This window comes from Lethenteron reissneri, chromosome 25 (genome assembly GCF_015708825.2).
Source record: "Lethenteron reissneri isolate LAM-NWPU_2019-01 chromosome 25, ASM1570882v1, whole genome shotgun sequence".
NCBI lineage: Eukaryota > Metazoa > Chordata > Hyperoartia > Petromyzontiformes > Petromyzontidae > Lethenteron > Lethenteron reissneri.
This window is the reverse complement of record NC_083803.1, coordinates 5839440-5853704: the sequence shown is the minus strand read 5'-3', so window position 1 is coordinate 5853704 and position 14265 is coordinate 5839440. Positions and strand designations below refer to the sequence as shown.

The 14265-nt window shown below is 45.1% G+C and overlaps 1 protein-coding gene across 1 annotated transcript in view; it reads right to left on the bottom strand.

Moving 5' to 3' along the window:
* Positions 1–8392: 8392 nt before the first annotated feature.
* LOC133347095 (serine/threonine-protein kinase D3-like) overlaps positions 8393–14265 on the bottom strand; it is a 59672-nt gene continuing 53799 nt past the window's right edge. Inside the window, exons 14-18 of the mRNA XM_061559049.1 lie at positions 13808–13969; positions 13375–13473; positions 12931–13201; positions 12411–12496; positions 8393–12007 (exon numbers count right to left, since the gene is read on the bottom strand). Coding sequence (XP_061415033.1) covers positions 11801–12007; positions 12411–12496; positions 12931–13201; positions 13375–13473; positions 13808–13969 — 825 coding nt within the window. The 3' untranslated portion in view covers positions 8393–11800. The remainder of the gene's footprint in view (positions 12008–12410; positions 12497–12930; positions 13202–13374; positions 13474–13807; positions 13970–14265) is intronic.

The following is a 14265-nucleotide window of genomic DNA, read 5'->3' as shown; positions in this document are numbered from 1 at the left end:
TACACGATGTTTCCCTAGTTCTTGGTTCTTTCGGTAAAGTCACGTAGAAGGGAAATAATAAAATAAAATAAAATCAACATAATAATGTTAAGTTTTCTTTTTATTACTTTAATATTTCATTATTTGCCTTCTACGTGACTTTACCGAAAGAACCAAGAATATTAATCCCTGCAGTCACGAAAGCTTAACATCGAGATGTTTCCCTTAGTTTATACTGACGTGGGCTTTTACCACAACGAGTTAATATATGAGGTTAGGGTAGGCTATGTGGAGGAATATCACAACCAGAAACACCAGCATGGTGTTCCAATGACCTCGTGGTGTGACGAATTATGGGGGGGGGGGGGGGTGGAGGGATTATACTCATTGCAACCATATTTTTAAACATATTTTCTGTTGTTCGACTTGGTTAGTCATGAGTCCACAATGGTACGTATGTAATTCTAAATTTAAAGTTTTCGTGACTGCAAGGATCCATACTCTTTGGTTCTTTAGGTAAAGTCACGTAGATGAAAAAAAAGGAAAATAACTAAATTAAATCACGACGTTTCGGAGGCAACACAAGTTTCCGTCATCAGGTGGAACAGCCACGTCTGTATATGGTCATTTCAAAGCAGACGTCTCAAGTCTCAGGCATTTGGGGTGAGACTCGTGCATTTAATGTCTATCACACAATACCAACATTCATGCATTTCACATCTCGTGAGAATTGGTACGCTTAGGAGCGCCTTAAAAGTTCCACCCGGTAGGTCTCACACCGCCCACTGGCCAAACGCACGCATTGCCCATCTTCTGGACAAACAACTGCATGGCAACGTTTAACGTCGTTGTGATCGCGGTCCACCTTTAAATACTGCCCAGGGTATGCATATTTTGACGTGTTTAAAGTTGTATCCCTGCAACAGGATTTTTTGATTTGCTGGGAAAACTTGTAGTATGCGACTTTTGTTCTGACAATTTTATCTTGAACTTTGCAACCTTCTTTATTAAGACCTTTAATCATTTCCATCGGTTGGTACAATGACGATGCCATAAGGAAAAAAATCTGAGGTTGTAAATATTTTCTCCATTTTACGTTAATGCCTTTATTTCTCCAATCCAATTTTTTTTCAAAACATCTTCCAATGCAGCTGTGAATAACTTTGGCGAAGATCTTCTTGCCCGCCTCTCTTGCCGATATAGTTTGTTGCATTTCTCCATGTAAACTCAGTATAGATTTCTTGGTTTTGCTTATATAAGGGGCCGTCCATAAATGACGTCACGCACCTGGGGGGGGGGGGGTCAGACATTTGTGACGATGTGTGACGAGAGGGGAGGGGGGGTTTGAGAAATGTGACGTCACATCAAAATGCGCAACTTTAAATAAATATAGACAACACGTTCTACTTAATTAAATATACTTTTTAACAAATGTTTTCTCCTACAACATCAGAGTACAGCGCCACATTAAATACACACTACAATGACAATAGCTTAAAGCGATTTGAAGCATGTTTTATTTTTTTGGGGGGGGGGAGGGGGGCAGAGCTTTGTGACGTCATATTTTAGGGGGGAGTCTGAATTTTTTACGCCGTGTGACGAGGGGGGGGGGGGGTCAAAAATCGTCCAAAATCGCGTGACGTCATTTATGGAAGGCCCCTAATAACTGCAAACATTTTCACTGAATCGAAAGGGAGAGTACCATCTACAGCTACCAACCACCAAGCAACAACGTGGTCTGGCATATTTGTTTCCGTTTGATTTTGGGCAATATATTTCATAAACCTATTTGGTATATCCTCAATTACTGCCAACATATATAATATCACGCTTATGATATGCGGTCAAAAATTGAGGATTCGATAAGTTTCGTAAATGTATTGCTAGAGATCATACACATATAACTAAATACGGCAACAAATAGCGTACGATATTTAGCTACACATTGGCTGTGCTTGCCAGACCAGAGTTATCGATCGCACTATTCAACAATTGAACATGCTGCAAATGATATAGCTGCGTGGTTTGTTGTTGATTCAAAAGGCAGCAGTATAAAATAGGCATTGAGATGCAGAATTGTTTTTATATTTTTGATAATTGAACATGTTTAATACCTCTTGATTTGTTTATTTCATGCTGTTAATCATTGACGACACATAAAATAAGTGATTTGATATGTTGTCGTTAATTTAGAATATACGAAATAAGTTGTGAATTTCTATTGTCCAAAATTAAACATATAAAATAGCAACATATATCATGCCACATGCATGCGGTCTTTTGAGGACTATATACAATGTGACTTCGGTGCAATCGATAAGGTGTGCTTGTATATTGGTTATATAAAGCTCACGATTATTGTATCGAGACGCGCATGTACACATCTTTCAGTTTTCAGTTTCATTTATTTGGTGTAGCCCTGTGAGCCATTCGGCTCTTGAATCGGGTGCTACCGCAACAAACAAAAAACAAAAACATGAACAGCAAAACATCTTAAAGTGAATATGTGACTATGTGCAAACAGAAAATCCAAGAAAAGACCGCAAAATATTGCAGAAAAAGCACCGTACACCAACGCTGTGTGCACAAATCCCAGTGGGATGCAAGTCAAACAACAACAACAAGACAACTTAGATTAAGGCCATCAGTCTAACTCCGTACTACAACAAACATGGCCAAACCAAAAAACTTTTCGAAATCACCAAAATAAAGCCATAAAAATCGAAGTGTTGAACTGGGTTCGCGTAACCCCCTCCAGCCACTAGAGGCCGCTGCATCGGGAGAGATGTCATTTGTTACCATCCTAATACCTGAACGGCGAAGGCGCTTGGGAGGCTTTCATCCCGGGGTGAATCGGTCACGGTTGTTGATGATCAAACTGTGATTGGGCAGTATACGACTACTACTATGGTTCAAGCAAGCCTGACTGCTGATGAGACACTGTATGTCGAAACTGGTCCTGTGTTCATCTTCTTGGTTCTTTCGGTAAAGTCACGTAGAATGGAAATAATAAAATAATAAAAATAAAACATAATAAAATAATTCTCACGACGTTTCGGCCACAACGCGAGCAGCCGTCCTCAGGTGAAGAACTAGTCTGTCGAGAAGACAGCGTCTGAAGTCTCTCCATTCTACATGACTTTACCGAAAGAACCAAGAAGATAAATCCCTGCAGTCACGAAATATTTAAATCGAAATTTGGTCCTGTGTTGCTTGGACTGAACCAATACGGCTGCAATTACGCACACTCAAGAGGTCATGGTGGTTGACTGGAAGTGGATGGACAGACGTACGAAGGAGATATGTTGTCGGCTAATTGATTTTGTTTTATTTCCACAACTACGCTAATGATTGCAGTATCTTGTGTCGTGTGGACCAGTGGTTCTTACCCGGGAGCACGTGGACCCCTGGGGGTACGTGGCAATGTCCCAAGGAGTACGCGAGGTGATTTATCAATGCGTGAAATTATATCGTGCATGACAGTCATTGGTGAATAATCGCGTATGAATCTGCCAACATAACAGAGCTAATAAAAATGTAAATCCATAAGGTAACCGAGAACAACATTGAATAACGTTCTAAATGATTTCCTTGTAAACAATGTGGTTTCCAAGAGTAACGCTTGCAAGTTACTAGCCAGTTAGGATACAGTACTTCACAAAATGGATAATTTGTAACAAAATTAATTTATTTATACATTAATTTATTTCTCAGAAACACGTTGGGTCATGCAAGAGGGTTATTCGGTTGAAACAAAATTCAAGAAGGGGTTATAATGGCAGTGGCCGAAAAAAATGTCCAGAAACATGTGATGATGTGAAGGAATAATCTCAGGTTCACTGCGAGTGGTGGCACCATCTGGTTCTTGGTTTATAACAACCACACACCGAGTCTCGCCGCTTGCAAGCCACTAGAGACGCTACAATTACATGTGCAACGGGTACAACAACAACCTATGCTGGAGACAATCGAAAACGCCAGGTGCTTCCACGAGAGGGGAGGGGGTGGTTTGTGAGAATCGTTCAAGGTACCCTCCTGCAACCTTCACGGGAACATAATATAATGGAAATAAATCGAGTTGCAGGAATTTTTAAAAAACCAGACCGTTTCAGGCCGGAGCGGTGCTGCGATTCACAATGCGATCACCACGAGTTCAATCTCTGATCAGTGTTCAATGAGCTCATCATCTTTTCGGGAGGTCAATAGAATAGGTACCAACTCAGCCACGATATCTCTGAACCGCCACTTGTCTGGGAGGCAAACACTGTCGTACTAAACACACACTGGGAGCTTAAGCTACCATCGAAATGCGACACTTCCACACGCGCCAGCGACTCGGTCAGTCGCGGGTCTCCAACAACAATCCAGTTGAGGCTCAACAACATCAGTGGAGACCGTCTCTCACAAATCACCTCAAGTTTGTGATTGCGTGAACATTTACTTACCACTGTTCTGAAGAGTGTGTGCTCTCACGGTCTGGCTTTTAGGTGTTCTTTTAGGTGTTCTCCTCGGTGTCAAATGCGAGTTTTAAGTTCGGTTGTTGTTGTTGATTTCGTCTCTATTTTGATACAGCAGTCGTGCTGTGACGGTTCCACCTGAAGACGGAAGCTTGTGTTGCCTCCGAAACGTTGTTATTTTTATTTTATTTTTATTTTACTTCTATTAATTGTAATTTTTTTTACCTACGTGACTTTACCGAAAAAACCTAAGAATATGAATCCTTGCAGTCACGAAAGCTTCAAATCTAGAATTATTTCATCTCTCTTCACGCACCACAGCCACACGCGCGCGCATCGAGGGGGGCCACCTCACCCAGGACGACTCAAACTCCGGGCGATGGACACCACATCGAGTCATCGCGATGACTGATTAGGGGCCATCCATTTAGTACGCTTGCGTATGGGGGGGGGGTCTACTGACAATGTACGCATAGGAAACGGAGGGGGGGGGGTGAAGCCTCGATAATAATGTGTCTACATTGATCTTCAAATGAGTTAGATAGTCCGGCGGTGGACTATCTGTTTGTTTAAACACGTTTATATAATTAATCTTTGATCGTTTCTGCGTGGATTAAATATCGGCCGTTCTATAGGATTCGGGGGGTGTAAAAAGTCCGCGTGCGTACAGGGAGGGGGGGGGTCAAGTTTTGACAGATTTTTGCGTTACGTCCTAAATGGATGGCCCCTTTGGGTCGACGAAATCGATTAGTAATCGATGACTTACTGCCGTAGTACCTCGGTTAACGTTTTGAAAACCCGCTCCACGAAAACTAGCGTTCATCGAAATAACTGTTCGTCGAATAATAGGAATTGCATGCATAGCTGTCAACCCATAGGGTTTAGCCGTAGTCGTCTGCAGGGCAATTGAGTTTTCAGGTCCATACGCGCGTACAACCGTTTCAATACTAGCAACAGCAACAAACATGTCAATCTGTGTCTCTCCCTTGTGATTGACCTTTAAAGAATTAACGTTGACATTTGAGCCGTTTCCCACTGCCAAAAAAAAAGTCAAATGTAAACAAAGCCGGTCGGGATCTAAACGCTGATGAATGGGCGTCGCTGATTGGCTGAGGGCATGCTCGTAAACGTGCCGTTCGTCGACACGTTAGCGTTCGTCGACACGTTCGCGTTAGTCGAAGCACACAGGATCCTGTGGGTAGGCGAAACGTAACCCGAAATCACCGTTGACCGATGTCACTGTTAACCGAGAGGACCGCTGTATTTGGATGACTGGGTACGGCAGTTGGCGGCAAGGGTGGCTTTATTTGGAAACGAGGTGGGGGTTCGTGAAAGGGAATGTCAAATCTTCGTCTTCTTTTTCCTATGGCTGGGGAAACAGCTACAGTTTGGTGTCGATGTTAGCGATCCATTCAACGGCTTCAGGTGAGGCACAGCGAGTGGTTGCGATTCCACCTGCAATGGATTTCTCAGAGCAGGAGCTTCAAAACGTGGGCGATCGTCTGACCTGGGTGATCGCCAGTGACAATTTGGGCTGCTCCCTCATGCGGAGCAAGTGGCCACATCTTCCCTGGCCTGTCCTCAAGCGGTTGAAGGTTGTCCGATGTTTCCATGGGAGGTTGGACCCTGGGATTTCACTGCTCTGGCCAGTTACCGAGTTGCAGTTGGTGATGTTTGCGGTCAACCAGCAGAGTGCGTCGTCGAGATGTCGGACTGTCATCAGTTCGTAGGGGTTGGAGTGTATTCCAGTCGGGACTGCGGGATTTTGGATGTGTGCGTGGGGCGGGGGGAGTTTTGAGGTCGCCGCGGTGGCGAGATGTTAACTACCTCGCTTGATATACAAGAGGTCGTGGGTTCGATCCCAACCCTGACGCCTGTATATTTGGAGTTTGCATGTTCTCCCCGTGGTCGCGTGGATCTTTCTCCGGGTCTTACCTCCGCAATTAGAAATATGACTGCGAGATATTTCCACATGATAAGCCAGTTGATTTGAGCTATTATTTGTGGCCAGGTTACTTCTGAAATAAAGCTATTTTGTTAGTGGGCTTTACGTGGTAACATAAAGCGTTATTTGCCTAGTTGAGGTCGTTTGCCAGTGGGAGTGCTTTGTTGGCCGACAGCCGGTGTTGTTATTTTAGAAATGTTTTCCCGTCCAGACGTCTGGAGGTTCAATGCGGGCTTGTGCAGGAAGCCACTCAAGCTGTGTTGGTCTCCGTGCTCCAGAGATGGCCCTCTTTGCTGCCCGGAGGTTGGTATCTGGCAGATCGAGCCGTGGTACAAAAAAAAATTGTGGACTCAACCTCACCAATCACCCGCCCGACAATTGACAATCGGACGCAACGGACAGAAAGTAATGGAGGTGTTGGTCAACCAATCTTTCAATGAACCTCAGTTCCGTTACGTGTCGAGTCGGTCCCACTCACATCCTCAGACGTGGTAACGTGGACAAACCTAGCCAGGGGCTGTGCCCCCCCCCCCCCCAAAAAAAACACGGGCAGCGTGGCGCGGTGCAGGAGGGGAGTGGGGTGGAGTGTGCGTGTGTCGTGCAACGGTACGAACCCGGCGACCCGAGTTAGATTCCCGCTCACGGCCACCAACACCAGTGACGATTATCAGAACCGGTCATGGGGAGAGAAAGGCGGCCGGGCATGGTGCAGACCCACTCGTTGTTCCGTGCCGGCCTTTATAGGTGCAACTCGCGAACAGCACTTGCTATTTCTAGATTTGAAGCTTTCGTGACTGCAAGGATTCATACTCTTAGTTTTTTCGATAAAGCCACGTAGGTAAAAAATGAAATAAAAATAAATAAAATTATTATTTTATTTATTATTATTTTATTTCATTAATTTTAATTTCATTTTTTACCTACGTGACTTTACCGAAAAAACTAAGAGTATAGCGCCTGCTATATCGGCGGGGGGTTCTCGGCCAGGTACCCACCCCCCATTATTCTCCCCATCCTCCAATGCCGATCAACATTCAGTGAAAGATAGTTTTTTTCTATAATCGAGAGTAATCTGTAGATTCATCGACTCGTAAAACATTAATCGATTACTGGGGAATTTTGTTAATGTAATCGAAGTTATGTATTCTTCGTAATTCATTATAATCTCTTCTAATCCATTCGAATCGATTACCCCCCCCCCCCCCCCCCCATTACGCCCATCCCGACTCAAGTGTCTCACTTTAAATGATGATCATCAATGTAGTCGAGTTCTTTTTACATTAGGTGTCCCTTTGTAATGTCGACGCAGAGAAACGAGAAAGTGCCACCTGTTCACATATTAGTGACGTCGCTGCAATGTCACGACGGCGCTATGGCGGCCACCATTGAAAGTAATTTTTTAAGTATTTTTCACATCACTTAATCTTCAATATCGTCACCATTGGAACCTCATTTGCCAGTAGCAAAATATGATAATAGTTTTTTTTACCCTTTTATCTGGCAACAAAACTGACACCTTTTTTAATGCTTACCCCGAGCTCTCATACTCTGATGGTGCATTGTCTTTGAGTTGTGCGCCTTTTGGCGTCAACTGGTCCAACACCATGTGAGACGAGGCTCTAAGGAAAGCTGTCTCGGGTGTGGACCAATCAACTTCAAGGACAGTTGCATACATTATCAGAGTTGTGTTTTTTGTTTGCATCCCGACTGCAGGTATTGTGGTCAATGCAAACATGACTCCTTGTAAAAAAAAGGTGTCAGTTTTGTTGCTAGATAAAAGGGTAAAAAAACAATTATCATACTTCAATATCGTGTCATTGTCACGGGCAATGCGTCGTACTGCAACAGGTTTTCAAGATTCTTAACATTTCATTGTTAGCTTACTGAAAAATAACCCGGGCCCTGTTGATAGAATCGTTTTACCATCATCTTACCCAACGTTGCATTTGGTATCGATAGTTCCTGGAAAAATATTTCGCGACAAACTAAAATGACTGTATTCACGAAAAATGCAAAAGACAATTCACTGACCCCCTTATTGTTTTTTTTATTTAAAGCTCGACTGTCAACGTGTGTTCAGTTAAACCACCGGCCATTCTACGAGTAGCCACAATCTAATTAGATACAGCATGTTCTGGATTTAAAAAAAGAGCTGGTAGCAAAATACACTTAATGGTATTTTTCCGTGTGCAGTTCTTATAAGTTATCTACATTTCTCACGTTACTACACTACTTGTGTGAATATGCAATTATTTACAACAGTTTTGTGTTTTAAATGGAACCCAGGGTGACTCATGATAAACATGACATGCAACTGCCGTATGTGTGTGTGTAAACCAGCAGTCAGTTACATTAAACCACTTAAGGGCATGCCCTTGGGGGTGGGAACTGTGGCACCGATCCGTGCACTGCGCTGTGCATCCTGCCACCTGAGTATGATTCCTGGCCAGAGCGAATATCAGTGGCGAGTGATAGCTGGATCGGTTTTGTGCCAATCCCTTCAACAGACACGTAGCAGCGTGGTAAATATCGTTAAAGCCCCCTTATCAAGCAGTGGCCTGACAAAGGGGCTGTACATTTTTGTGTTTTATGCAACATGCCCAGCTCGTCAGTACTACCAAAGTCTACATTTGGCACATCCATCAAGTTAACAACTGTATAGGCTACATCTCTGTTTTGAATGCAGCATGTCATTTATGGATGCTATGCACGCAACTGAAATGGCCTTCCCTGCTTGCATTAAAAAGCCCTTTTGCAACAGCTGGTGTACAGATCTTTGCAACATGAAAGTGAGCGTCAATAAAATTACGAAATCACAATTCCCAAGAGAATTTGAACATATACAAACCATCCCTTACAATAATGAAAAGATATGAGCTGTCAACGATCAGCTTTTTATCAATGTTTTTTTAAGGAAACAACCATGTAAGTTCACCCTCAATAATTATACACAAACTTACAATGTAACATACATCTTCAGCGGTATTCATAATCGAACGTAAAAATGTGTTAAACCATTACAAGTATACACAAATAAACGGCCGCACAGAGGCGTGCACCTTCAAAACCGCCTGTAAAGCGTCATCCCTTCACCGCCTGTACACACAGACTAACTCGGCCATCCCTCGGTCAGCATTGGCAGGCGGTAGCACGTTCAACTCCGAAACCCTCTCTACCCGTGACCCGAATTAACTATTGGGTGTCCCTGTGGTCCTATCATAATGCTGACCATTCCGAGGCACCATGGCTTGCAATTACACATACTCCTAGACTATAGCATGTGTATATACTGCATACACAGTACACCACAATGCAATCCTCCATTACAGTTTTGTTAGAGAAGTTACACGGATAACAGTGATGCAGCAGTTTGCTCGCGTTGCTCATCAGTCACTGAAGAGTGCCCAGAGTTCCATCACGTGGAGCCTCAAGGTGCTGGTGGTTGTCACTGGTTCACTGAGTGGATTCGTGCTGAGTCGATGCACATGTCCATTTTTTTTAAAGTTCAGTTCAGCCATATGCTTGACAGTATAAAAACGCACACACACCACCAATGAATCATTTAATATTTTTTTGGTTTTGGCAATGGAAGAAATGCGTTGTCTCCTGCCATTCTACCATTTAATGCGTTATGTTGCCTGCTTAATTTCACGTAATTTGAAAAATTTTAAGAAAAACATATTCAACCTCTATACATCCCTGTACTTACTTATCAGAATAGATTAAGTACCAAATATGTTCTTAATAAAAAACATTACAATGTAAACGTTTTAAAAATATATACAGTATAAAATGCTTTAAAATAGCAGTTTAGAATTTGCAAAGTAAAGCAAAATTACATTAAAAAATTAGTGAATGGGCAAACTCCACGAGTTGGAAACAAAGCGCTGTCAACCCATACGGTTTACCCGTATTTTTGTACAGATAAATGGAGTTTTCAGGTCCATACAGCATACAGCCGTTTCAATACGAGCAAACCACATCCTTTGTCTATTTGTTTGTGTTTCTCCCTTGTGATGGGACTTTGTAGGATGAACGTTGAGATTCATAAGGGCACGGGGTGACCAATAAGATCTAAATTGGTCTGGATTAAGGTAGGCACTGATAAGGGGTTGACAGGCATGGGGACACGTGAGGAAGAAGTCGTGAGAGAAAGCATGCATGTCACTGATGTGTGGGATACACTCTTGCATGAGCAACACCAAACACACACGCAACAAGCCATCTGGCCATCCGCCAAGACTCGCCTTGTTTTGATTTTATATCTGCACTTAACTTTGTACAGTAGAGTTTCATCCGATATTGTCTCTGTCACTGCTTTTTGGGTCTCATTGGACACTCACATAGTTCTAAATAAAGGTCACTGGGAGACTCGGCATATTGACTTTACAATCTCAATAGCCTAAATAGCCTAACTAAACGATGGCAAGCATTTGTTGTGGCGGCCATCCTGGTGCTTGCTACCTCAATGCTGACAATAATCACAGTCACAAGTGAGAAATGGTAGCCTAATAAAATCTGGTTTAATGCACAGTCTCATTGTTGCGTGGGAATTTATCTGTGAACCAACCCTAGAATGATGTGCCAAAAATAATTACTTGCAGCAGCCTGGGGATAAATGCTTCTGCATTCCCGTTGAAAATAATTTGATCCTCGAACTACGAAAAAATAAGCACTCCATATGTGCGGACAGACGATATGGTGCAGAGTCAAGCGCTGACTGCTGCATTTCTTAAATGTCCCTCCTCCATCCATCTCCACTGCTTGCTTCCATTCTCCATTTCAGTTTTCCACCAAATACTCGGCTTGGTCCAAGGGTCTTCCTCGACAATCCCAATCCCAACTAATCTCTGAGTCCATTCAAAGGGATGTGAGCTAACCTTTGATTTGGACGATCTCATTCACTGTGGACGGGACTGGCGGTGAAATGTGTTGGTGGCAGCTGCGTTTCCCTCCGTACGACTGTGCAGCGCTGACGACTCATTAAGACCATCGCCGACACCCGTAATCAAGCCCACGTGAACACAACCCAAAGGTGAAGTGACCATTGGGTCGAATTGCTACTCCTCAAATGAAACAAAATGTAAAATGTCCACATTATTTTATTCATCTTTTGATTGCTTCGGTTGTAATCTGAAAACAAACATACTGTAAAAAAAAAAGCAAATATACTCAAGAATAAACCATCGAGTGAAAGGTTTGTTGCAATGTCTCTTGCGCCCTGCCAGAGCGATAAAGTCGCAGTTCATTCCTTTGTTCGTGCAAGCAGCTGCAGGTCCTGCCCAACTTTCAAATGGCAGGCAAGGCAGGCAGACATCCTGCAAACGCACCGATGTGCAGGGCCAATGTCCACGCTGCCATTTCTCGCGTGCCAGCGGGGCGAGCGGTTGAGTGAGCGGGTGGGTGGGCGCGTGGGTGGTTAGAGGCGCGTTATGCGCTGCGACTCGCCGTCCTCCGCGTCGGAGTCGATAACATCGGGCTGCCGCTCGGGCACAAGGTGCGCGGGCACGCAAGTCTTGCTCGTGCGCGCAAACTGCATCCAGCGTGCATCGTCGCTCTCGTGCGTCAGGTAGCGCGTGCCCAGGCGCGTCTCCAACGTTCGCAGGTCCAGCCACGTTTGGAAGTCCTGCGAGTGGAACGTGGACACCAGCAAGCAGTGCACGAGCATGCGGGCACGCACGCACGCCGATCATAGAGGCAAGTGTTAGCGCAGTCCCAATCACAGCAAGTGAATATCAAGTTCCAGAAGCGCTGGAACTGAAGTTGACAAGGTACATTGCAATTCACCGACTAAAATCAATTGTTACATTCGCAATAAATTTGCATCGAATCGCGTGCGGAAAATGTATTATTTTAAAGTCGTATATTGTGATCGATTGGTTTACATGATCCCTGCTGCTACTCGAGCATTAAACTCCTACAATGTTTAAAACGAAATTTATTCTTCAATTGTGACTCTGAATGGACTGTAAATCACGGAGATTCGCTCGAGTTTTACATCTGCATTAGGTGTGTGCGGGGATCTTTACCTGCAGCCACGGATGGCTGAGCGATTTGTCCACACTGAAGCGCTGCCTTGTGTTCACCTGCAGCAGGTGTGAAATCAAGTCGATGGCTAAAAAAAAAACACACACACAAATATTAATTGAATGGAAAAAAAAAACGTTGAAGATGGTACCGCAAACGTGTACTGTGTACAGTCCTTCTGGCTAATCCACTGCTGGATGAGGGGCTTCCTCACACCATGTGGGTCGTGGGACTCATTGACAATCCTTGAACCCGCTGGTCATTGTGGGTCGCCAAATTCATGGGAAGCGCAGACGTAGCATAGAACAGTACAAACATTATTTTGCTACATTGCCCTCTACTGAAAATGTAGGCCTGCAACAGTTACAGTTACACCACATAGACATACTACACTTGGTACGGGTGGTTAATGTATCAGGGTGGCGAAGTAAATTGTATGTGACGTACAAAAGACACATGGAACAAGCTGGAAGTGAAAATGACGACACATGCACCGCAAGGCAATCCCCCGTCCCCACCTACCATCGGGCGAGTTCTCCTTCCACGGGTTGGCCGGGAACATGAAAGCGGCGTTCTGGATCTGCTCGTTGATGTCCTCGTCCTCGTTGAAGGGGAAGGTGCCGCTGAGGCTCACGTAGATGATGACGCCCACCGACCACATGTCGAGCGAGCGGTTGTAGCCCTGCTTGCTGCGGATCACCTCGGGCGCCAGGTAGGCCGGCGTGCCCACCACGGAGCGGCGGAACGACTTCTCGCCGATGATGCGCGCGAAGCCGAAGTCGCACAGCTTCACCTGCCCGTCCGAAACGCAGTGGCGTGCGGCGAAAGGGGATCGAGGGCGAGAGGTTAGGTGGGAAGGAGCGACGCGGCGAGAGTCGGGCCCCCCCGCGTTGGTGGGGCAAAAGGAAGCGTGGGTTTTTATGACGTCGGCTCGAATGCCGACGTCGTGAGAGAGCGTGTGCCGACCTGCGGGAAGGGCTCCGAGGAGGCGAGCAGCACGTTCTCGGGCTTCAGGTCGCAGTGCACGATGTTCTTGAAGTGCAGGTGGCGCAGCGCCATGAGGATCTGTCGACAGAGCGGCAAGCAGCCGGCACGTTTACTTGCAATGCAAACTACCAATACCAGCCCACCTGTGATGTAGGCATGCTGGAAAAAAATACCTACAACCAGCCTGCCTACACCACAGGTGTTTCATGCTGCATGGCCAAGCGTTGAGCTCGCATCTTCGCTTCCGACACAGACACGCAAAACGCACTTTTGCACGCAAAATAAACATCTGTGCAGTGGGCCATAGAAGCCTTGCGGGGGAGGGAGTAGATGTCATTTATAATGAGCAGGTAAGTATTTTGAAGGTGTGCGCGGGCCCCACCGCCACCTAAATCCTGAGCCAACACTGCACCTGTGAGATGAAGTACTTGGTAATGCGCTCGGGCAACCGGCCACGTTCGCTGGACAGGATCATCTCGAGCATGTCCCCGTGCAGCTTCTCCATGACCACAAAGACACGCTCCGCCGTCTCGAACATGCTCTGCAGGTACACCACGCCCGGGTGCTGCAGGCTCTGTGGGGGTGGAGGGGGCACACACCGTACATCAGGTTTGTTTTGTTTAATCAGGTGCGAACTCAATAGAAACCAGGATAGTCTTATTTGCAAGAGCGACCTGGGGGTCACCACACACGACAATGTTTCACGTAACGTAAATGACAGCAGTGAAGTAAATACAGCTGTGTCAGAGAATAAAAAGAGAATACTTGCACAAACGTGAATCGATATGAAATAATAATAATAAAAACAACTCCTGTAACGCAGAGACGGACGCGAACAACCGCGCGCGACGTCCACACCGCCACGCGCTC